This window comes from Xiphias gladius, chromosome 7 (genome assembly GCF_016859285.1).
Source record: "Xiphias gladius isolate SHS-SW01 ecotype Sanya breed wild chromosome 7, ASM1685928v1, whole genome shotgun sequence".
Lineage (NCBI taxonomy): Eukaryota > Metazoa > Chordata > Actinopteri > Istiophoriformes > Xiphiidae > Xiphias > Xiphias gladius.
In genome coordinates, this window is record NC_053406.1 from 24,563,377 (window position 1) to 24,587,871 (window position 24,495).

Here is a 24,495-nt window from a genome sequence, read left to right on the forward strand (position 1 = left end):
TGTGTGCGGTGTGTGCATTTACGCGCTGCTCGCCGCTGTCTGATGTCGATGGGCCGCGACGCTAGGGTGAGAACAGGACTCGCGTCGCCTTAACCTGCCTGTCGTTTCCTGCGATGCGATTCTAGAATAACGGGCTAACCGGGGGACTGAGGCAACGGGGGGAGGGGAAGGCAGAGACCGCCTTGTGCCGAGACGGCAGGCAGTCGGGGAGGCAGCAGGTCCACACATACAGCAGGGTTTTCGGCAAAATCCGTGTAGTCAGACTTTAAGTTAAGCGCAGCCACAACATTGTTGATTAGATGAGAAAAGCTGCAGGCAAATAGAGCGAGGCTTGACACTATGAGTAAGCTGGTGTTTTTCCGTTCAGAGCAGCAACAGCGCTTCATGAACGGCCACCTCAGCAAACCCTGCAAGGGAGGTTGAAGGAGGGAGAGAGGAGGGGGACTGTGCAACTAGCAGAAAGCCGGAGGTGGTAAGTACACGGCTGATCCAATGCTCACCGCGGAGAGGAAGCAATATCAAACAAAATCACATAATTATAGCTAGAAAGTGTTATCACATTAAATTTCATTTATTCAGTTCAGATATTTAAAAAAAGACAAAACATGAGCTTAAGTGTCCAGGATGCTTTTCCCTTTTTTTTTTGTGAAACAGCCCCGGAGCACATATTGATAATCTAGCAAGATGTAATCTATTAAACTTGGACAGAGAGGGGCTAACAGGAGATCCTGTTTGTGTGCCAAGCACTTTGGGAGAAATGCAAGTGCAGCAGCTCGATCTCCCGTCTGGGCTGCACACAGCCGGCGAGGGCTGATTGGCTTGTGCTCGCGCTGCGGTCAGACCGGGTTTTTTATGCGCCACCACAGAGGAAGTGCAGCCCCTGTGCTCTGTCGCTCCCTGAAAGACAGGTCATGGGGAAAGTCAGGGCTCATGGCTCTTTTATTTATTTATCCCCCCCCCCCATGAATGTTCTCAGTCCACTTTCTGCCTTCAGAGGCCTGAATTATTTATCTTACATAAGGAAAGAAATGTTACATGACACAAGGACAATCAAAATGGAGAGAGCTCGGCATTAGACACACAACCACGCACACGGGTCACATGTTAGGCATCACAAATCAGACCACACACAGGTAGGTATGTTTACGTACGTGCACACACACACCCACACACACACGCAGAGTTTGAATATGGAGGATGCATGGTTCAGTGATCATAGATGCCTGAAAAAGTGCCATAATTTTCATGGTCCGAGCTAGATTTGGTTTTCAATATTTGGAGTGCTGGTCTTCCTGAATGAACAGGGGAGAGAGACGTTAGGGAAGACACGGGGGGGTTCTCAGCAGGGGAGAGATTAACGTACCGGTAAATTGATCATAGGGCTTGTTGTTAGGGGGGGGGCAAAAAGTGATGCACTGTTTGGGGACCAACAAGTCACAACAGCAGCTTGTTGTGATGTAAACACTTCCGGCGGGAGTCACGGTCTCATCGCCGCGACACCTGTGAGACACCTGTGATCAAAGTTCAGCGTTCATGGCATCAGCGGGCTCCTCGGATTAAGAAAGTCTCCATCCACCGATTGTCGTCTGTATTACATGAAATGAAAAGAAGAAGCTGGACTTTGGGGCCGTTACACCTCACCCTTACATCACGACTGTAGCTAAATGATCGTCAGTAACATAGCTGAAATACCATAATATAACATTGTTAAGCTATTTTTAACAATCAGTACTGTACTGAAAGGCTTTCAGCTGTCAGTACTAAATAACTTCAGTATACATGAGTCCCAGTCACACGATAAACGAAGCCCACTGAGGAGCAAGCGATCACGCTACAGGATCAGGCGTAACGGCGCACTGCAATTTTTATTTTACCGGTGGACACCAATTGTGTCCTTGACTGCGTCTGTTTTTTTTGCAGGAGCACTTTTAGAGAAACGGTTCAACAGATTGGGAAATACGCTAATGCGTTTTATGCATTGTTCTATGATATATAAATTGTTAATTACTGAGCTTTAAAGGTGCTGGTTGGTGCAGATTTTGTTCCCTAGCTATTTCCACCTGTTCCCAGGCTTTGGGCTAAGCTAAGCTAACCGGCTAGTGGCTCCAGCGTCACTTTTAACGCACAGATACGAGAGTGGTATCGATCTTCTCGAGAAAGCATAATGTTGCATTATTTCTTTAACCCGGGACCATTTTCTCCTGACCCTGGAAGAGCATCAGCCAAAGTGATAGGCTGGTTTCCTCCGCAATGTGTTAGCCCCCCTCAGAGGGCGACACTGTTCACCAAGGCCGAGGTTGATGTAAAACCGTTGTGTGAATTTACTCCTGAAGAAAATCTGTGGTAAGAGAGCTGAGTACGGCATAGCCGAGTCAGCCTTGCTGCCGAGCTGTCCCAGTGGCCGCCTGCACTTCTGCAACGAAACAAAAAAAAAAATCCCCCTGTTGCTCAAAAAGCATTTTTGACAGGGACCACCATTATACAGAAGACACCCGCAAAACTATAAAAACGACACCTTGATCCACGAACAGGATCAATCATAACCGTGAAGGTTTAACTTTTGTTAAACTTCCCTAGAGCCTATACAGCATCTTAGTGTGAAGTCTATGGGACGGAGTGCAGGGTCAGGGAAAGAGACGTTAATGCACAGTTGCACTTTTTTTGGCGTATGCACTGGGTGATAGTGCAACACCGACTTTTGGAAAAACTCGGAAATTTATTGCAACTGTCATAATTCAAGCTGACCACGGCTGCAGCTCTCTGCTGAGGACAAAACCCAAAACTTTTTACAGCCACATTTCAAAGAGTGTTTGATAGCCAGAAGATAGATTTTGGGTCAAGTATCACTTTTAATAGTTGGGCAAATAAAAAAAACAGACGGAGGGAGAGATATGAAGAGCGCTCGGGAAAGCGAACACCAAAAGAGAAACAGTCCTGTCCACTTTATTGATGGGACACCGCCCCTGGCTCGCCTAACTGCGATTGGTTCAGCGGCTCGATCCTCTTGCAATAGGACTGAGCTTCCAGAGGATTATTCATCTGTCCCCTGTCTCTTTGGCATAGTCGCAGTCAGTTTCATTCCTCTCTAACATCCATCCTCATGAGGAATGTGAGAGCAGACAACACACCAACCTGGAACAAACCTCGACCAGATGGTGGGTGTAAGATGCTAGGTACAAAAGAAAAACAAAATGGGGGCTTATGGGGATAAGGTAAACGTGTAAATTTAACAAAACTGTAATGACGTGCAAAGACCAAAGAGATCTGCACGAAAAATAAAATGTTGAATATACTTTTTCATTTTCGTCCTTATAACCAAAACAAAACACAACATTACAAATGACTTCACCTTTAAGTGATGTGCTAAACTTTGTGCATTGTTTCTCAAAACTAATGAATAATTTTTAATTTCAATACAAATGTTTCATAGTTCTTGGTTTTATTTTAAACAACTGAACTGGTTGAGTGAACAGCATTAGATAAGTTATTTTTCGTAGTGTAAAGAAAATTGCACTATATGCAAAAAGGAGCAGAAGCGAAAGGTGAGGCCTTCCCAAAAGCAAAATTTGTAAACACACTATATTTGAGACTGCACACTTGAGAACAAATAACAAAATTGACCATCCCCGGTCGGTCGCTTGGTCCGCAGCTTTGGTCCAGACTGAAATATCTCAACCAACATTGGATAAACTGCAATGGACATTCGGTACAGGCGCTCATTGTCCCCAGAGGATTCATCCGAACAACTTTGGTGATCCCATGGCCATAATGAGGTTGACATTTGTGGTTCAGAGTGAAATATCTCACAAATGATTGGAAGGTTTACCATGAAATTTTACACAGAAAATTCAGATTCCCCAGAGGATGAATTTCTACTGACTTTAATGACCTCTGACTTTTCCTCCAAACCCACCATGTTGTTGACTTCTGTGTTTTTTTAGCGAAACGCTTCAACGGCTGTTGGATGGATCGTCATGGAATTTGCTACAATCCTTCACGTCCCACTCAGGGTGATTTATTATGACTCTGATGACGATTGATGATTGAGCGCCATCATCAGGTCTAAATTTGCGTTTGTCCAGCGCTTTGCGAAACGAATGACATCAGCCACATCAGCCTCGGCTGTTCTTTGCGTTTAGTTATAATTACCATATGTTGGCAGGCCAACACACCATGGCAAACAGTACACCTGCTTAGCATTAGCATGTCAGCAATGTCACCGTAAGCACGCTAATGTTAACTGTCGACTTGCTGCGGCAGCACTTAGCTCAAGGCACCACTGTGCCTTAGCACAGCCTCACAGAACCGCCGGCGTGGCCGTGGACTCTCGCTCCTGTTTCCGCAGATATGATCAACAATCTGTGCTGAGGTTGTTTTTTCTGCAGCAGGTGTGTTACAAATGCATTTAAATTCTAGCTATGGAGGGAGCTGCACGATGCAGAGTGCTTCACAGCGACGAGGCAGACTGCACTATTTAACTGAGGTCACCACACAAAATGATGATATTACACAACCCTCCTCTGCACTCAACAGTCTATTGTCCTCTCTCTCTCTCTCTCTCTCTCCCTCGTATTATTTTTGGTGCCCTGTAATATTTTTTTTTCCCCAGATGCAGCACATTTTCCCCCACATCTTCCTTCTCTTATTCATTAACCTCACAGTGAACTGAAACAGCACCTCGTTATGAACATTTTAAAGGGAACATCCACTAATCAGATCAGACAGCAAGAAAACACCAGAGCATTCGCACAAGCCAGGGCATATTCGGCACGCACGCAAGCACGCAAGCACGCCCACACACACACATACGGGCCCATACCCTCCTTTTTTCTACTGTATTTTGCTTACTATAATGAAATTGTGGTAAAAAATGAATTGAATGCCTAAGTGGTCATTTAAGGGGATTAGATGTGCAAAGTGAGAGGGGAGCCTGGATGAAGAAAAAGCCCAAGTTGAGTCATTCGTGCACTAATGTAGAGAGAGGGAGGGGGAGAGAGAGCTTTAGAGAGACCGAGGAAACGAAAGAATGAAAGAGGAATGGAGAGGAAGAGAGAGAAACATCCAAAGAGAGAGGATGAGAGATGGAGGATGGGATGGGGGTCTCCGGATTTTTGTCAGTTAAAGTGATTAATACCCTCCCGCCGAGGAGTCGGGGGGGGGCTTAGTTAATGGAGCCAGATTAAGAATAATTGCTGCTCGGGAAGTCTGCCTGTAAAGGACTCAAAGAGGCTGAGAACACCCACAAGAGAGAGGAGAGGAGAGAGGAGTGAGATAGGTTGTTTGCACAAAGCGATACCCAGGGAGGATACTGAGGCTGTGAGGGAGGAGCGAGGGCAGGGGAAGAGAAGAGAGATAGAGTATGGATGGATGGAGAGGAGAAGAAGGGAGAACAACATAAAGTGACAGAGCATTTCCAGGTTTAGGAGAGAAACAAAGGCTTTTATAAAAGCCCCCCCAGACACACACACACACACACACACACACACACAAATCCATTCTGGCATTTGTCCTTGATTGTCCTTTCAATAGAGACCTGATCCAGAATCTGAGTACAGCTCCTTGTTAAACGAAGAGGCCAACATTTAGGGAAATGTGCTTGTTTTGTTTGCAGTCTCACTGAATTAGATGACTTTGAGATCAAAGTCAGTCAGTTTCCAGCTCATAGACATGTTTACCCTAGCTTAGCACAAAGACAAAGGTTTTAGGAGCAATTCGTTCAGGCTTTGTGGCCCTGTCCTGACGCCACACAACCTCTCAGAAGTCCTGTCCTTTGCACACGCTCATAACTGAACAAATCCCAACTGACCCTGGGACGTATTGTCACGAGCTCTTTTGTGACTGAAGTCCTCGTAGTCTTTTGCTGGCTGGTGGTTGTAAATATCCAGTTTTGGTGGTTGAAATTCATCGCTTTGTTCTGGTCTCACAATTTTTGCCCCGATGCTCAGCGATCATTGATAAAAATCCATAATTTTCTTTATCATCAATTTCATCAATGGCAATAGCCTCAGAGGACCACAATACAATTCTGTTGGTTAGTTAGTTGGTTAGTCAAGTACACGTTCCTCCTAACAGCCAATGCAATTTCCCACATTTGTCTTTTCTCTAAAAGTTCCTGTAAGCTAATGCAATCTTTGAATAGCAAAATGGTTGTAGCTATGACTAGATGTAACAATTGCAGGGGAATTAGTCTCTCCCAGCACATCCTGCAATGTTTTCTTTCTTTCTTTCTTTCTTTTTTTTTATCCATCCCTCTTACGACCCTCCCTGCAGCAGCATCCGCTGGGGACACATTCACGTGACGTCATCCGTCATCAGGAATTTCTGGGCAGGGAGAAAGTAGGGGCGTAAAGGTGGAGCGGGAGGAAAGAGGTGAGGAATGAGAACATTGCGCACTGGGGTCGACCCCTGGCAGAGCGAGAGCTTAAGTGAAATGGTTCCCTCGTGGGAGAGAGCCAGAGAGGGGCAGAGAAACGGAGCGCCACTCCTTGCCAGTCTGGTTTGTCTTCTAACAAGAAGAAGAGTGAGAGGAGGACGTAGGAGATGGGGCAACTAAAAGTGAAGGACTAAGTGAAGGACACACAGAGGAAAGAGAGTAGATATTCAGAAAGGGCTGTTTCTGGTTTTGGAGTGGAGGAAGAGGTTGTAGTGAGAAAAGACGTCAGGCCTTTTTTTTTTTTTTACCACCGTGGCCCTTGCTTAGCCTGCACTGACGGACCTGTCGTCCTGAAGGCCCTGAATGATTTATTAAAGTGAGGAGTTGCAGAGAAGAGGGCAGCCAGGCAAGCTCTGATTAACTAGGGGAACGAGGGAGGACAAGCACTCCTCTATTATTCATTACTCCACAGGAGCACAGAGTGGGAGCGTGGCCAGAAGAGTTGAGGTAGGGAAAGAAAGAAAGAAACAGAAGCGGAATGGACATTTTTGCTGGCTGCTGTTTTCACTTTTTTGTATATTTATATTTTATTTGCTTCCCGTGCCCTTGATGCAGGGGCTGGCTGGGCTCAGTGAAGCTCTATGTTTCTGCAGGGCCACGGATCTGTCTGCTCACCTCAGCGTCTGAGTGAGAGTGGAGCATGCATGCAGAAATGCAGACACACACACACACACACACACACACAAACAGGGTCTCCCTCCAAGGCAGTTTGCTGGCTGTCATGTACAATACTCACAAATATAGGGAGACATCAGTCCAGTTCTGGTCTGCACCGTTGGAAAACAGACATGGCATGCGGTATGATCCATCACCCAACTGTTGTCGCAGCCATTTAGAGCCACAGAGACACACACACACACACACGCACACACGCGCACACACGCGTTTGTTGGCCCTAAATAATGAAGCGGAGCTCTTACTGAGATCACATTATAAGATACTTTCCAGCTGCCTTTCTGACAGAACCAATCTCTTCAGAAGTATAAGTGAGAGGGGCGTCTGTTCAATACTTAAAAGGGAAAAACATACAACATTGATGACCTGTGGGTCTTCTGGCTTCCATCTTAAGACAGAGGCATCGTATTCCCCGGTCATGTCTGCAACAATGTCTGTGTGTATGGATGCGAGTTTGTTTACCAAATTTTTTACTTCAACTCCATAATTCACAAACCAAAATATGAAATGAATCCCTCCTTTTCTTTCTTTTTTCTAGTTTCTTTTTCTTCTGGTCAACACCAGCACAGATCTGAGGTCGTAATAGTTTGACTCTACTCGCTGTCAGTCAGGGCAGGCATAATGGAGCACATTTGACATGGTTGAGTGGTTTATAGATTATCCTTGCATTCCTCTAGCAGGTATCCCATCAAAAAGAAAATTGTGTGGCGCACTCAGAAGGGCATTCCAGTCTTTATTTCTCGTCATTCGATTTTCCCATCCCGCTGTGTCATTGTCTCGGCCCTCCTATTTGTCCGTAGAGCCTCCCCAGCTCTGTCGTTTACTTCGCGGCGGTAAAGCCCGTCCGCTCTCACTCCTCTCATGTGTTCATTCGAAAGCAGGAGGCGAAGGGGCCGGCCTGTCGTGTCGAGTGGGGTTCAGAACCCGATGGGCCAAAGAGGCAGGCTCCGACAACGAAGAGCACGTCTGAAATCGCAGCGTGTGCGTGCGTCGGTGGGGGCGGCGGGGGCGGTGAGGCAGAGTTGAATGCGGTGACGAAAATGAGAATGAGATAAAAATAAAAATGTGCAACCGCGCCGCGGACTGGGCGAGCAACCGCACTCCCCCGCCACCCTGAAGCAGCTGGCTGCAGACCACGTCAATAACAGTTCATTTTGCTCCACCGTGGCTATAATGGGGTTTCAATGAGGCATCAAACGAGTTCTGCTTGAACAGAATCACTGTTCAGCACAAAACTCTTCACTGCTGCAGATGCAGTTCCGTCTCCGGTGCGGCGCTTTAGAAGAGCAACGGCGAGACACAAGCGCCCTGAGCACGAGTGAAGGTTCGCGGTCATACAGGCCCAACGAAAATGTGCATCTGTGGTTGCAGACAGGAGCGGGTCCGAGACTCGGTGATCAGAAAGAAAAGAAACCCCTGCAACACAGTGTAATGAATTCTAATCCCCGCAATAAACAGCCCTGCACTAGATGCATCTCAGAGAGAGGCAATGTTTAATTTTCATTCTCAACAAGAAACTTTCACAAATGTATCTTATGTATTACACTGTGAGGGGGCAATGGGTGGTTTGTGCAGCACATTCTCAGACACTTTTGATAGCAGTCATTAAAAATGTTTTCCCAAGACCACATGTCACAGGTTGCATATATAGTATCTATGACTTGAGAGCCCTTATGACGATGTTCGATGTTTCCTTTTCACAGTTTCATCTGAATAGTTAAGACTTCCGAAGAACCTTAATATTCCAGTATTTCACCATAAAAACATGATAACAGAAAAGTCAGAAAAAGTGAACATAAGCTGTAAAGCAAAAAATTTTTTTTTATCTCTTTTATCCTATTAATCATCTTGTGACCCCCACGTTGGAAACCATTGATTGAAATGACTGTGACTCATCCTTTTTATCATCTAAAACCAGAGTCACTTTACAGAAAATGTGAAAAAGTTATGATTAAAGAAATTTAATTCCCTCTGTGGAAAAAAATCATCTTCAATCTGATGAAGTGACTCTTAGTATTTATTGTTACTCATCCCCTCTTTGATATAGAGAGGAAAAATGCCAAGTGAAACTACAGTGATATAAGTCACAATATCTCACCTCCTTGGTTGAGTTGTTGACTTGGATCAAGAAATATAATGTTTTGTGAATAAAGATGAGACTTAACATGGGCATTTGTTTTGCAGTGTTTGCTCCTCTCTAGTCAGGTCCAGGAGATCTGTTATGCTGCCAGAGGCCAGTGGACAGTTCAGTCCACTTGAATTATTCACCGGAAAATCGGAAACACCACATTAGCTCGCCACAGTGTGTGAGAACAAATTGTCAATGTGTGTGCGTTATCATCAGTTGTTTTTTTTGTATTCTACGTAAAATTCAAAAAAAAAAAAAAAAAGGAAAAGGAAAATGAAAGAAAAACATTAAAGGGGAACAGCAGTCAGCCTCAGACAACGTTGACACTAATCTTCCTCGGGGATTGTGATGAAACATACAAGTGTTGGTGTTTTCTTAATACCAGTGGGGTAGAGATAGTCAGCAGATCAAAAGGCTAGAGTCAGACTTAATTAAAAAAATATTAACCGTGTGTGTAGTTTTTTTTTTCTTTTTTTTTTGTTTTTAGTAATTGCACATATACATAATAGTGCAGCTAATTAATTCGTTAAGAATCACAGCAGTCGCCCAGGCGGTTTAAGAGAAGAGGAGAGGGAGGAAGAGCATGAGAATAAATATAACATCAAGGAAGAGTAATCAAAGTGATAAGAAGATTTAATACAAAGCACAACACAGAGAAATGATACTTCACAGAGCAGCCTTGATAAATGGTGTAATACTGTATATTAGTTTACATTAGCTGGTAGCATTGTAAAATGTAAATTCTATGTTGGTGCTGAATTTATTCTTGATTATACAGTGTCATCTGCTGGTCAGTAAAGGACATTTCACAGTCGTATTTTAAGCCACAAACGCATGACAGACATTGTCAATGGAACCCAAAAACATTCAACTGATTTATTTATTGATTTATTTAAAGATTTTGTCACTGCGTGCCCCTTGTGAGGGCTTACAGGTTAAGTGCACAGCAGTCCCTAGCAATGAGAGTTGCAGAAAAAATCCGAAAACAAACGCATAATCAAATACTCATTCTACCACTGCGAATAGAAACACATCCGCTAAATGACTGGGTTTCATTGTCATCGAAAACACACACACACACACACACACACACATTCTCTTTCACACGAGATTCATTTACATAGGAAGCATAAAAATATAACAGAGGACCAACAGCGTGTATAAAGGACTACAGCCAAGTAGAAACGAGCCCAATGCTGGCGAAATCTTAGTGAGGCTGATTGAAAAATACAATGTAAGGTCTACAGCCACATTAGTAGGAAAACATCACTCTTGAAACGTAACGTATTTGGCTAGTAAAGTGGTTAAAGTGGGATGTGGTTGTTATCACGGTCAATCTGCCACTGTGGTCAGAAAAAGTTGACCATGGAGACCAACACCGACACCTAAGAATCTGTTTGCAAAAACAGCGACGTGTACAAAGAGGCTTTTCGAAATATCGCGTCAACTTCCCAACACTCGCTCTCTCACAGGGAGCGAACAATGCCTCTCTGTTCCAGTAATGAGCAGAGGCGGATTTTGCTCTGATTGAAGCCGCCCTTTTCGCTGCTGAGCAATCGCGGGTCACCTTCGTTGATGGCATACAGCTACACTGACCTCGCTGAGGAGTGGACTGAACACCAGCAGCCGCCCCGTTCATGATTATTGGTATTATTAGCTGATGAGTCAGAAATGTCCACGACTGACAGGAACAGCATTAATCTGGCTCTTTTGTAACCTTCGGAGAGACAGAAATACCCCAACAGGAAGGCACAGCACAGTACAGCATTGTAGCTTTACTACAAACTACGTCACCTGTAAAGATTTATGCTCGTCAGTAAGGCAAAAATGAATACAGAGACTTCTCCTACAACTCTCCATGAATGACAGATCAAAAACGTTTCTCATGCCCTGCAGCAGGACAAGCTTTTCATAATAACACAGACATAATCCTTTGAAACAACAGTGTGAAGCCGCGACACGAGGTTTCCGGGACAGAATCTCTGCACTAGTTTGACCAGGGTTGATGATAAAGAGACCACTCAGCAGAGAGATTTCGGTCGCACCTTCGGGAAAAGCTGAAAAAAACAAAACAAAAAAACAAGACAAAAATGTAACAAAACTACCATGTTTTTTTTTCCTTCATTATGACATGCACTGTGGTAAAGGAAGTGAAGGCTACACTGTTTATCGGGAATTTGTTTCCTACCCCAAAGTAGTTGTTTGGGACTAATCCCTCCCTCCCGCAGAGCGAGGCCCACCACCAGCCGGACCCTTCGGGTTTCTGCAGGATAGTGACCATGTCTCCCTCTTTGAAGCTCAGCTCATCGGCTGCCTGAGCCGGATAGCTCCACAGGGCGTACAGCACCCCGCTGTTCTCCACCCCCATGGCCTCCTCCACACCTGATATTAAAAAGAATACAGGATATACTGTATGTGTGTATATATATATATATTATATATATATATATATGTATGTATAAAAAGCCTAATGTTTCCCAGACTTTCAACTTCCAGTGAATACACCCAAAGTTTTAGTATAATAGGTTCTAGACGGTGTCTCAAATGGTTTTCCACCTTGCCAAAAATGCAGATTTGGTATGAAATAAATAAGCACAAGAATCCCATTTTTTTTTTTTTTTAGAGCTTGCCACGATAATGTGTCTTGTTGTCGTGACTTTGATTGAGACACCAGAATGTTTTGTTCCTTATTTGTTCCCTTTATGTTACTTTGGATGAGAATTTTAAATGAGAGCGATGAATGTAAACTGGAGGTTTTTTTATTTTAGCATCGGCTATATTGTGTGCATGTGTGTGAACGATTGATGGGAGACTAAGCTTAAAAACTAGACATTTAACCAGAGGTTAAAAGTGTGGTGCAGCAGCTGTCAAATGGTGTCATCTTATGATTCATTTTGTAGATGACGGATTTTAAGTTTGTAATAGTACAGTGTCATAGGGTGTGTGTATGTGTTGTGGTGGTTTTAATGCGTGGGAAGTCGCCTCACCTTTTAGGAAGCTCTCACACCCCTCAAACCCAACGGCGTAAGGATCACACTTCTGGGAGGCGGTCGCACCGTCGCTCTCCGTCACGGCCATGACAGCAGCTCCATTCCTCACCAAAAACTCACACAGAGGACGGTCGTTACAAGAGGCTGCGCAATGCAGTGGAGTCCTGTGAGCCCAAAAAAATAAAAAATAAATAAAAAATCGTGCCCCCTTTTATGTGCTGGCTTAACAATTAATCTTCACATATGGCCAAAGTCAATGAGAGAGAGGATTAAGGTGTAAGGGAATAAGCAAAAACGTACCAGCCGTGGCTGTCTGGTGCGCTGACATTGGCTCCAATGCGAACAAGGAAGTCCACCACATTGTAATGGCCCCCGCAGATTGCATTGTGAAGGGCAGTGATGCCCTCATCATTCGGTTGGCTAGGGTCGTTCATCTGCAGAAAACATTTTTACACAGAGTGGTTTCACCAGTTTGAACTGTAATTGATTACACACCGCAAGGATTTCCACCCTCAGATATTCTTACACATCTGCCTACATATCAAACAAGCGTGATGTTTAACAAAGTGTTGAACAAGCGTTTCTGTCTATTGCAACTGGCTTTATCCATTTTCAAAGCACCTAACCTCCAACTCCTAAAATGGAAACAGAAGCTGTTGTACTGAGTAATGCTCAGCATTCCCTCCAGGAGAAAACGTAAGTTAAATATGACACGTTTTGTCAGTGCTTCTTAAAGCCCAAATTCAGAACTGGTGCACCAGGCTGGCACTACACTTTGCTGTCTCGGTCTTAGTCTGGACTGGTCTGAGTTCTAACACAACAAAATGTATTTGTAGAGGCTGCTGATGTAAGACTAAAAGAATTTCAAGGGTTTTCTTTGAATTCATTTCACCCTTATTGTCTGCTCGCTTTATGATTTTGCTTCACTTACTGAACCAAAGCTTCATGTTTATTAAAAAAAAAAAAATACTACTTGTATATAATTATTGGTGTTATGGGTTTAGTATTTTAGGTATACTATTACTGGGAGTAATAGTAGCAGCAGAGTAGTAGTAGTAGTTGCAATGCAATAGTAGTGGTAGTGGCAGTGACAGTAAATGCAATGAGGTATATGTGCATTACTGTACACACACACACCTCCTGCACCGCTCTCTGCACCGTCTCCAGTTCCCCGACCAACGCTCCGTCCAGCAGCAGGACCAGCGGGCTGAGCCGAGCTCGTTGCCCAGAACCTCTGCGCTCCCGATTGGACCGCCGCAGAATGGAATGGTAGCTCTGAAGGGGACAAACAGGATGCTTAAGTGTACAAAGTAAAAAACACCTGACTGCAGGGAATCTCTTTCACCATTTAAAACAAATGTAACATTAGCCGTTTCATAATGATAATTGTTGCCAGATATTGTGCTGTAGTAACATAAAAATGTCCCTTTCCAATGCACTGAAAGCATCGTAATACATTCAGTGTATAAATCCCATCATTACTTGATCCCATTTCATTTGAGGTGTGACATAACACATTTCTAACACGACACAATGATAATTTTATGCATTCTTTTAAATTAACTGGCCTTATTACATCTTCAGCCAATTGAAAGGATCTGTTTTTTACAGTTTGACATGTGTCTGCTTATGATTATTGCATCATCGGTTACTGGGAGCCCATTTCTTACTCTGAAGTCATGGGGAATCAGTGTGGATGTCTGAGGTGCAGGTACAGGGGCGGGAGGTGTAGCGCTGTCCTCTCCGTCTGAAGAGCTGCTAGTCTCGCTACCTTGCTCCCCCTTCTGGCGGTGGTCCTTTTTGCGAAAAAGCTTGTCAATGAGATTTTTGTACTGGTTTGGCTGGTAATGTGAGGCCCTCCTCATGGGCCGTGACTGGTCCACAGAGCCCCGTCTCTTCAGTGCCCGGGGGATTTCTGCCCGGATACGGAGCAGCTCCTCCAGGTCAGGGATTTCCTGGCTCTGGGCCTCAGGGGCCACCACTGGCTGCAACCTGGTGGGGCTCAGGGGCCGAGGAGGAGCCCGCACGCCCTGCTCTATCTCTCTACCACCCTCTGGCATGCTGGGATTATCCGAAATCACGGGAATGTGATGAATATAGTCCAGCCGCTCTAACTCCGCTTCTATATCCCCTGGGTTCAGCACTGCAGAGATGGAAAGCACACCACCGTTTGTTTTGCAAAGTTAACTGAACAAAGATCCTGTGAACATAGACAGAGTGCAGATGTTGAATTGTTGAAATGTTTTACCATCGCTATATATGGTTGGCTGTCTCAGCTCAGGCGGCTGTTGCTGAGGCTGGAGCACAGGTTGGTGGATGAATTCCCTCGGGACGGGTCCAGCCGGTTGGTGGGGCGCCATGTCCCCTTCTCCTCCCAGGACTCTGGGGTGGTGGGTTGACATTGCTCCCCAATGGGGGTTTTGGAGACGCATGATGACGGAGAGAGGGATGGGTCTGCGCTGACGGGACTGAGAAGAAGTTGGGGGAATAGAAATGCGGGAGATGATGGGCTGAGGGTAGTAAGGGGAGTGGGCCGGGGATGAAACATCTGGAGGTACTGATATACGTGTGTTACGGGGAAGAGAACCATGGGAAAACTGGAGAGACTGAGAGTGAGGAAGCTGGAAAGGAAAAATAAAGAGGGATAAATTCTTGATTATCCCAGACCACTGAATCAGATGGAATGTGAAGGGTCTCTTATAGGGGCCAAATCACAGAGAGTTATTGTTAATTCTGCAGCTCGGTGGAGCTCCTAAGCCTCTTTTAGCTCATTTTTCAAATTTTTACTGCTGGCACATTTTTGTTGTATGGTTCAGTCTTGCCTTCTTTTCATCGGCAATTACGCAATTGAAGGAATGGCAAAACATTTACTTATCAATTAAAAAGTGGATTACTTGAAACTAACTTTCAACCTCTTTGAAAGTCTCTCTGTTAACACCACCCACCTTTTTGGGGCTTATGGCTGGAGAGGGGCCATCGAGGTTGGATTCTCTCCAGCTGCTATTTGGCACAGATTGCCGCAGCCACTCTGTCTCTGCAACAGGAAAGAGTTAAGTTAAAAAACGAAGACTGCATAGGGTGCAGGGAGAGAACCAGTGCTCCTTCGGTCTAATACCTAAAGTTTTCTCAGAACTAAATCCAATATCTCACACTCAAAATAAAAGTTGAGGAATCAAAACAAAAAGTAGCAGAAATCAACCAACTGTCATAGGTGTGGTGAGGTTTTCTCTCGTAGGACATGTCGAGATCTGTCTCGTTCCACTTGCCAGGACTCTTTTGGTGCTGCGCACCCTCATCTGAGAGAGAAAGGGAAAAATGGAAGGAGATTAAGCAAAAATAAACGCGAAAACAGAGTAGGAGGGCTAGAAAGAGGTAACTTTAAAAAGAACAGTACTTTAAAGGTCGATATAGACTTTTTATTTGTAGAGCTAAAGAATCTCTGACATTAAAGTCACATTAAACTTTAAAGAGTAGTTCGGTCCTTTGGGTGGGTTGGCAGGGTGACACAGAGTACTTTTTCAGTGATAGCTTGCAGTGTATTTTCATAGCTCTTTTTGTGTAAATGTTTGAAAAGTGGCAGTATTTTTTTTTTTTTTTTGTGACAAACTGGTAGGACTACTATACTGTATATCTATGAGGCCCATTGGTACCAAATCAGCTTCCAAAACTTTCCACCCACCTCTAACGACAACAAACTGTTTGGGGGTCATGAACATGTCAGTAGGATTGACACCATGGCTGACCACACCCGCTCCTTTGACATACCATATCTAAATACCATGATAAGCAATACAATACCTGATTCACGACTTCAGCACACAATCAATTCGATAAGATCAGCAGTGTTTATCAGTAGCTCTCTAGCATTACGCTGAGGGGACAGTTCAGAATTCCTGGTCAAAAATGGGGCATTTTAATCGTTTTGAGTGAGTGGTACCAGCTTCTTGCTTAAACAGCCCTTAAATGACGTATGTGACTGAAACATCCACACCAAGATTAAACTGTTTCCAAAACCACTACTTCTTCACATACAAACATAACAGTGCTGGTCATACTGTAAATATTACAGCACAAACCTTTTATGCGAAGCTACGTCAAAATGACTACAATGGGAGTATTGTTAACTTAATCCCATGATAATTAAATATTTTTGTTGGGTTTAGTTGGCCCAACGACTATTGGCTAACTGTCTTACTGCTGGATAACTACAGCCGCTTACCATGTTGCCTGAAACCGAAATTTCGAGGGAGCGTGTTGGAAGCCGGATGATTGAAAGACAAAGGAGAGGGGCTTCTGTCCGGCCGAGGCGACCTCCGGCCCATCTGGCTGCTGTCGTAAGGGCTCAGCAGGTTGGAGGAGGAGTGGAGTGAAGCAGAGCGAGGTGACTGGTCAAAAGGAACAGCTTTGGGGCTCGGAGAAGGGCTCCTATCTATGTAACCGATTGAACCCTGCGGGCTCCTGTCGTATTGAGAGGGGGAGTAACGCCTTGGGGTGTGAGGTGACCTAGCTTCAGGATGTGTAGAGTGGGCCCCCCTGTGGATCTTGGGGGATGAGAGTGGGCTGGTGGTGAAGACAGGGGAGGATGGTGCATTTTTATTGCTGGAGATGACGAAGTCCACGGGAGGGAAAGATGTCGAGCTCGGGGAGAAAGGCATAGAGCTGGAGCTACCATTGCTGCTGCCGCTTGACTCCCTTGTAGTGATGGAGGCGGTGGACGGCTCAGTGGACGGAGGCTTCTCTCTGGTGACTGTAGTCCTGGACTGCAGGGAAAATGTTAGAACTCTGTTACAAATTATAAGGAAAGGCTACACTATACCACTGGATAGTTAAATGTGAGCACTGTGTCATTTTAACAAAGAGCAAACATCAATCATTTTGTTAGCATTCAACAATTACTGCACTCACGGGTCTTTGACAGCAGGCACAGGGCTAAGACTCATGGGATACGTTTTTGAAGAATACTGACAAAATAAGTTTTATTTTGGTTAATGAGACAAAGCGTTTAAATATTACCGGTCAGTACAGTAGTAGATACTCAGAGAGCTAACAATATGGACAGGAAAACTCCGGGAACACATTTTAGCTCTTGAGAAAGAACGATGAAAGGAACCCCTAGAGGCTAGCTAGGAGAGGGTGCGGGACTACAACTAACGAAAGTGGGACACTCTCAGATGAATCCACACTTCAAAGACTACAAAGAATATAACTCTGACAGCTAAAAGGAGAGACCAGTACTCAAGGTCTGTGTGTGTGTGAGAGTGTGCGTACGTGTGTGTACCTGAGGCCCCGCCTGTGTATTGTTGTTGCTGGAGGAGGCCTCCTTCAGCATGGAGTTAAACTCTCTGGATAACTCGTCCGCTGTAGCCAGCGACGCATTTAGGTCGTCATTTATGGTCTGGACTGAATATAAACCACATAAGTACCACAGACAATTAGCACAGGATATTACATCCACATGAGCAAATAGACACTGAGCCAAAAAGACAAATCAAGGGTTTGTGGAAACTCACACAGCATGCTGCGGCCAGAGCTCGCCTGTGAACTCATGGCTGCGAGGTAGCAGCGTTCTGCTCCTGAAAAAGAAAAGCACCACGGCTTTTAGGAGAAAAGTCTCACGCCACCTTCAGCCAACAATGTTTTTACAGTCTCCTGAGATGCGTGTGCGCTCAGCATAGACACTTAACAGGGGTCGGCTCCGCTCCTGCAAACGGTGAAAACACAACAGCACAAAGATTCGTACGAACAAGCTCTCCTCCCTGCCCTCCGGATTCCTCACATTCCATCTGTCTACGCCTCTGACGCTAGGCTCGATGCAATAAAATTAAGTCTCGCTGTGTCTTCAAGCTGAACTTGCTAAGTAGTGTTCAACCCTGCCCTTTTGTCTCTTGCTGCAGGCTCCCCTCAGGCACTCTGACAACACTGCCAACAATTTGTCAACACACAACCCGAAACGTCCTTCAGGTCTAAACAAGGCGCGATTTCTTCTGACTGTAGCAACTGCAAAACGAAGAAAACAAAAATATAATTTATAGGCACATATTTATGTGAATGCGCTTAATGACATCTCAGCCCTTTCAGTCCCATTTTATGAGAGCTGGCACCAGCTGTCCGTCCTACTTGCTGACTAAACTACATCATCTGTGGTGCCAGGTGTTCCGGCTGACATCACTTCACATACAGTATGACTGGACTGTTTGAAATCCATTTGCATGCAGACACACGGACAGGTGCATTACACAGCTAGTCGAGTGGAAGACAGATTATAGCAGTACCCCAGACAGTTGCGTATGCTCACACGTCAGTTCGTCCAGACTGGGTGCAGAAAGCTATCCAACTCACGTGCAAATGCCGAAAGAATCGATGCCTAATGCCTAATAATCACGTAAAATATCGGCGTAGAAAGTAATTCGTAATTTCTGATTTCTGCTCATCCTCGTGCGTATAAAATATAAAATAAAGTGTATAAAATAACGTATTTGTAAAACTTTAGGGGTTAAGTTGTCACTTTCTGTTTGTGGACATAAAATTAAAAGAAAAATAGAGAGTTCGATTCCTCGATAAATTTTCCAGTGTGATTATTCATTAACAGGGGGAATGAAAAAAGAAAAAGAAAAAAAAGAAAAGCGAAATACTCCGTGGCATCTTCTTCATAAAATTAAAATACAAAATTGACTGCCTGTTCCTCTTTTAAGAACCATAAAGACTTAATATTGTAGGGAACCTTTGGTTCATGACATTCTTAAATGGACCAGTAGGTCTTGACATGGCCTTCATGTGCATCTAGATAAAATAAATGCCATGTTAGTATAAAGCTAACATGTTACCGCCATTAATGATTAAATACAGAATGTGAATGGAGATAATAAAATATCGATAAAAATTGTAGTAAACTGTGGTTAAATCACATGCTTACTAAAGTGTATTGCACCATCCCCACACACTTGCCTCCCATTTGCAATCCTGCCCTAGTTTAACTGTTAATGCCGAGCAAGTTTAGTTACACAGGCGGACAGAAAGTGAAGTCAGTCTTTCTGCATGTGGAAAACAATGAATAGTCTGTCAATGATGATTCAGCAGCTGGGCCTGCTGTGTGACCACTTACCATTTCTGTGAGCTATTTTTGGTATGTCTCTTACTTCAGAAACAAACCACAGACACTCTTAAACTACATTTGATTATCAATTTGAAAGGATTTTCTCAATTTCGACGGACGCCGAGGGTTCCCTCCTTCTTTGACCTTTTTTTGCAAAGCATGTTTTTCACTTATCTGTACATGATAAAGACGGAAGATAGTTAATATTTCACAAAAAAAGGCTGGAGGGTTCTTTTAAGCTCCTTTGAGTCCATCTGGGCACAAAGAGAGAGGAGAAAGGGCCTGATACAATAGGTGTGTTTATACTTAAAAATCTTAAAAAATCTTGTGCACCAACCTCCACCTACATCTGACACGTCCTTCACATTCACAGGATAAACCCCCCCAACACCGGCTGAACATTGGCCAGGGCAAGAGGAAAACATGTTATATAAGGTCCTCAAATTGAAGCGTACAGCACAGTCAGATAAGCAGTGTTTCTCCGCACTGTCCTGCCATGCCGTACTGTGGCAGGGACCTGTGGTGTTTCAGCCGGGCCTGGTGACAGACTCCTCCCGGTGGGGCATTCACCTCGCACACAGCCCGGGACGCTTATCTCCGTCAAGAGCAGCTCACACAGAAAGAGATTACACCCTCACTGACTCACAAAGGTCAGGTCGTTCCCTCGAACAGTGAACTCCCCGCTTCCTGCGCAGCGATTCATTCACCCCACCCCTCTGCTCCCTGTTCAACTCTTCAACTCTTCTGCGTGCCGTATGGCGCTCTCTGCGACAACTTTTACCGTGCTGGTTGCTGTGTTTTTACTGGCACGCCGGGACTTCACCAGCAAAACTATAATTCATTCGAATTTATATCTAGAGTTAACTCGTGAACACTTTTGTATTTTGTTTATGAGGGTTATATTTCTCTTTACAAAAACATCCCGCTGTGTTAATGTGTCTTAACATATACAAAAGTGCTGAAAGTAAACATTAAGTACTTAATAAGAACACAGTTGTAACAGCATGTAATTAAAAACATCCGTAGCTAACAGAGTTGTTATTATCAACTTATAAAGGATTTTAACCGGTACATTCACAGGTTTATGCATGGATCAAGGGTGTTACCTCACTTCCCTTATGACTTTATACTTCTTTTTCTATCAGTTTCCACCATATTATGTTCTGCTGTATTACATTCCTACATTCTGGCTTGGCTTGGGTCTTTTCAATTTTTCTTGTTGTTATTTGGTGGTTTTGAAGTGACAGACTTTTTTTTAATTTTTTTTATAATCTCCTTATTTTTATCTTTTATCATTTGTGCCGTTCATTTTCACCTCGTCTTCCTTTTGCTTTTCCTATCAGCCTGTTTTACTGCTGTGCAAATAAACTAAGGTAAACTAGTTTTTTAGTAAAGTCCCGGTTTCGAGAGGAGAATCATATAGAGACGCATATCGTGAATCGTTTTTTGATTGGCCAACGTACAAGCAGATATCACACAGTCTATCAAATGAGGCCAATGTCACATCTTAAAGGGTACACACATTAAAGAATATAAAGATAAAAGCACATAACCTTATTCTGGGCCTTCGTCTTTAAGCAATGAAGAACAGAGACCTGAATCATTTTTAAATTTAAGGTGGACCGACAGTTTGTGGTCACTGCAGTGGTGCTCGCTGACCTGCTGCACTTATGTTGCTTTCTCAAGTTAAGTTTCTGGGAAAACCTCATGATTTTCTTTCCAGTTCCTTTCCAGTGCTTAGATCACAATGTCAGCTGGTTCCACCATTTTTACATGCTACAATTAGCTCTCTCGAGTGGTAAAGTCGAGACGAGAGCCCGAAGATGAAAACATGGAGGAGTACTTTAAAAACTCAGAAGCTTTGTCAACGGGCACTCAGAAAAGTAGAGAGATCCTGTGGGAAGCAGCAGAGAGATTTCAGGATTAAAGACAATAATCATTAGCTTTGCAGAATGCCAGGGTGTGTCCCACCAAGACTACAAGCAGTCCCTCCTCCTGTCCCCATTCCTTTTATGTTGTTCACCAGCAATTCAGGATTACACATCTAACTGATTCTCTGGTTTCTGCTGAACTCCTTACTTCCACCCTGGCGTCGATTAATTTCCTCCTTCTCCTGTTACACAATTGTTGGTCCCTTTTTCATATCCTTCCTCCAGATCGGTCTGGCTTTGTGCATGTTCGCTCCTGGCGGGGAACTTGGCTGAGTCTGAATGATAGAAAAAAATTCCTGTGCTTCAACAAAACGCCTCCCTTTGCGGCCTGCCTTTCAGCTTTTCTTTGTCGTGGAGTCCTAAAACGTAAGCCCGGTGGCATGTAATCATGCAGGCGACACAAACTAAATCGTGTCCCGCTGGTGAATAAACCTGCTGCCGATCCCTGGAGCTGGGGTTTTACAGGGCTGCGGTGATGCGCTCCCTTACGTTCCACGGAAAAACATAAACCCTGGTGTTAAAATCTAATTTTCGCAAGCTTTTCTTAATCGCTCTCGCACGGCCTGATTCCAAATCTCCAGAACAATATCCGTCGGCAGAAGTTCAACATCAAAGATAACATCCAATGCAATGTTTATATTAGCTCACCACTATTGGTAGAGGGAATCATTTGAAATGAGCTGTTGGTATTTGTGGACTCCAACTGCAGATAAAGGCCAAGGCTCCCTGTGCTTATGCAGGTGGAAGTTATTGTGTAATTATTTCGTAAAACATCAGGAATCTGTGTCACAGAGCTCTGGTGACGGAGGGCATGCGGCACAATTACGGTTTTCATCTTGAGTATCTGCCGCCACCAACGCAGAAAAAGGGTTTCACGGGAAGGTTTATCCGCAGCACATCAACACCTGATTCTTACAGTTTACAAAACTATGACCAAAACTACCTTGAATTAACGAGCTATCTTGACTTTTTTTTTCCCGGGCCACACGAGTGGTCGAGTTAAATCTGACTGTTGAGTGATGAGAACCATGCTGACGTATGACCTTCCACAAATAGCTCACAGATCAGTCAGGTCTTCTGCGTCCAGACTCCGTCCGCCGTGAGCCTCTCGGATACAAAGGCTCCACACCACAGGGTCCTTCTTTTCTGAAGCTCACACCCGCACGTCCGAGCCTAGTCGGTAACTGAAGTGCTGTGCCTCTCTGCCTAAACACCAACACAAACGAGCGCGCACACACACACACAGCACTTTCAATTCGTGAAGGCAAATGTTACTGCCAAAGACAGCGGCCTCGCACAGCGCGGCTCTGCTGATCTTCTCAAACTGAGGATAAGAGCCAGTCTCAGCAGACACTTCGGAGCACCTAGACTACGCATGGACCAAAGAATGTCTCCCGAGACCACAATAACTAATCCCTCGCGACGGTGTAACTTGTCTTAATTTTCACTTTTGATGCTGGAGACTCTCCTTTGACACGGTGGCTTCTAGCACTATGCTTGCCCTCCTCTTCGCCCTCTAGAGCAATACTGTCCCCCCACAGCGTGTGACTTAGGAATCTCTCAGTTCTACACAACATAACTGACATTTCTGGCAAGTTCCTAGCTCCGTCTAATGCCTGAAGTGTGTCATGCTCATGCTGAGGTGGGGGAAAAAAAAAAAAAAAAAAGAGTGCAAAGCAGGGCCATTACCAAGAGATGACAAAATGCCGTATGTTTGTCTGCTTGCAAATGTGCACATGCTTGAATTTTTAATCACCGAGAGGGAAGTAAAATTCCAGGTGTTCTGGCGACAGCATGAGCAATATCTGATGAAAAAGTTCCCTGGTAACGTGTGCCACAATGTAGCCCAGCTGGTTTTGACCGAGTCCCGGTGCAGAGCACACAGAGGTGAGACAAATGCCATCTAAATCCGGATCTGACAGGCCGGTTGGGTTTTTTTGCTCGCATATTAAAGTGGCGTCGGGCAAATAGCTGGCGACTTGGCACAGGAGGAGGGCGCGAAGGGAAATCCAAGTGCCAGGATGGATTCTCTTGTTTGGCCCGGCAGCGCTTTAAAAATCCTCACTAATACCATTCATCGGCGACAGGTCACGGCGTGGTGGACACCCGGCAATAATAATATATAAAAGGTCATAAAAACACACTGCAGTCAGATAACATCACTAGTAAATCACCATTGATAAAAAACAAAACCAAACACACACAAAACCCATTAGGTCCCTGAAGATAGTAACTCCTCACTGGCATCGGTTCCCATGGGTCGTAAATGGCTGAATAACATACGACTGTCAGCTTAAACCGGTCGGTGAGTGGCTGCCGTACCGGCCGCACGCCGGTGGGTCAATGTGCCGCCGACGGCTGGGGCACCGAGGCCTCTCTCCTCCGAGGCTGTAGACCGCGAGGCATGCCAGGCGGGGACGGTAACATCTGACTCTCATTAGTCTGGGTGAGGGGTGAGGGGTGAGGGCCCCCCCCCACACCCCACCCCTCGCACACAGGACCCCTCGCAGAGGACGAGATAACCGTGGAGAGAAGTCTCCAGAAGAAGAAGAGGAAGAAGAGGAAGAAGAGGAAGAAAATGGAAGCGTTTTCACAACAGCTGGACTCAAATAGCTACACCAACGGTGAACTACTCCCGACGACACAGACGTGATGGCCAATAATAAAACACAATCTCCACTTTATACAGTATAACCAGACGCCTAGCCCGTGCTGCGGGGCGAGTTTAAAAAAAAAAGTTCCTTACTTCAAAAATGAGAGTCCTTTTGTTCTTTCGTCCGGGACTGGAAAGAAAAAGCTGAGCTCTGCTCCAAGTGTCTTGTCTTCCTGACGTCCGGTTCCTTACTGGTTGTGTTTGTGTGTGTGTGTGTGTGTGTGTGTGTGTGTGTGTGTCTCCCGTGGCGGTGTGCTCCAGACATTCAGTCATGGCTGCGCAGCGAGCCGAGGTATTTCGGCCGCGAGTCCAGCCCCTCCGGTTCCCTCCGCGGCTGTAACCCGAGCCAGGTGTTTCTCCCACAGCTGGCCCAGGTAAAATACACCGCGGCGTTCGAGCCGACACTTTCGACCGAAGTTTTCTCTGAAGTACGCGAAGCCTTGCATCTCTTTTTTTCCCCCACAGGCATAAAATCAATGGCATCTTTTTTTTTTAAATTTTTTTTTAATTTGCGAGTTCACGTCCCTTTGAATAGAAATAACACTTTTGTACATTTATTTGATGAATTATGTTGAAAGATGTACAACATAAT

The 24,495-nt window shown here is 44.7% G+C and overlaps 1 protein-coding gene across 8 annotated transcripts; it reads right to left on the minus strand.

Annotated features, from left to right (window-relative positions):
- Positions 1-9,866: 9,866 nt before the first annotated feature.
- ppp1r13l (protein phosphatase 1, regulatory subunit 13 like) lies at positions 9,867-24,220 on the minus strand. Of its 8 annotated transcripts, none has more exons than XM_040130689.1 (13): positions 23,997-24,106; positions 17,737-17,799; positions 17,505-17,626; positions 16,446-16,986; positions 15,430-15,522; positions 15,172-15,260; positions 14,475-14,847; positions 13,897-14,369; positions 13,364-13,501; positions 12,527-12,660; positions 12,224-12,390; positions 11,425-11,618; positions 9,867-11,293 (listed from the first exon to the last, which is right to left on the minus strand). In XM_040130689.1, the coding sequence occupies exons 2-13, from the start codon at positions 17,771-17,773 to the stop codon at positions 11,258-11,260; spliced, it is 2,397 nt and encodes a 798-aa protein (XP_039986623.1). In that variant the 5' UTR covers positions 17,774-17,799; positions 23,997-24,106; the 3' UTR covers positions 9,867-11,257. The 8 variants fall into 8 exon arrangements, with proteins under 8 accessions (XP_039986623.1, XP_039986626.1, XP_039986627.1 ...); XM_040130692.1 differs by lacking the exon at positions 23,997-24,106 and adding an exon at positions 23,573-23,653; XM_040130693.1 differs by lacking the exon at positions 23,997-24,106 and adding an exon at positions 23,534-23,554.
- Between the last annotated feature and the right edge of the window lie 275 nt (positions 24,221-24,495).

Bases quoted from the DNA above. Each gene is read 5' to 3' on its own strand.
- ppp1r13l (XM_040130687.1), bottom strand. From the start codon at position 19,744: ATGTTTTCCTCTTGCCCTGGCCAATGTTCAGCCGGTGTTGGGGGGGTT. The intron at 17,627-17,736 runs GTGAGTTTCCAC...GTTTATATTCAG, and splicing joins CTCTGGCCGCAGCATGCTGT to TCCAGACCATAAATGACGAC. The intron at 12,391-12,526 runs GTACGTTTTTGC...TTGGGCTCACAG, and splicing joins GCACCAGACAGCCACGGCTG to GACTCCACTGCATTGCGCAG.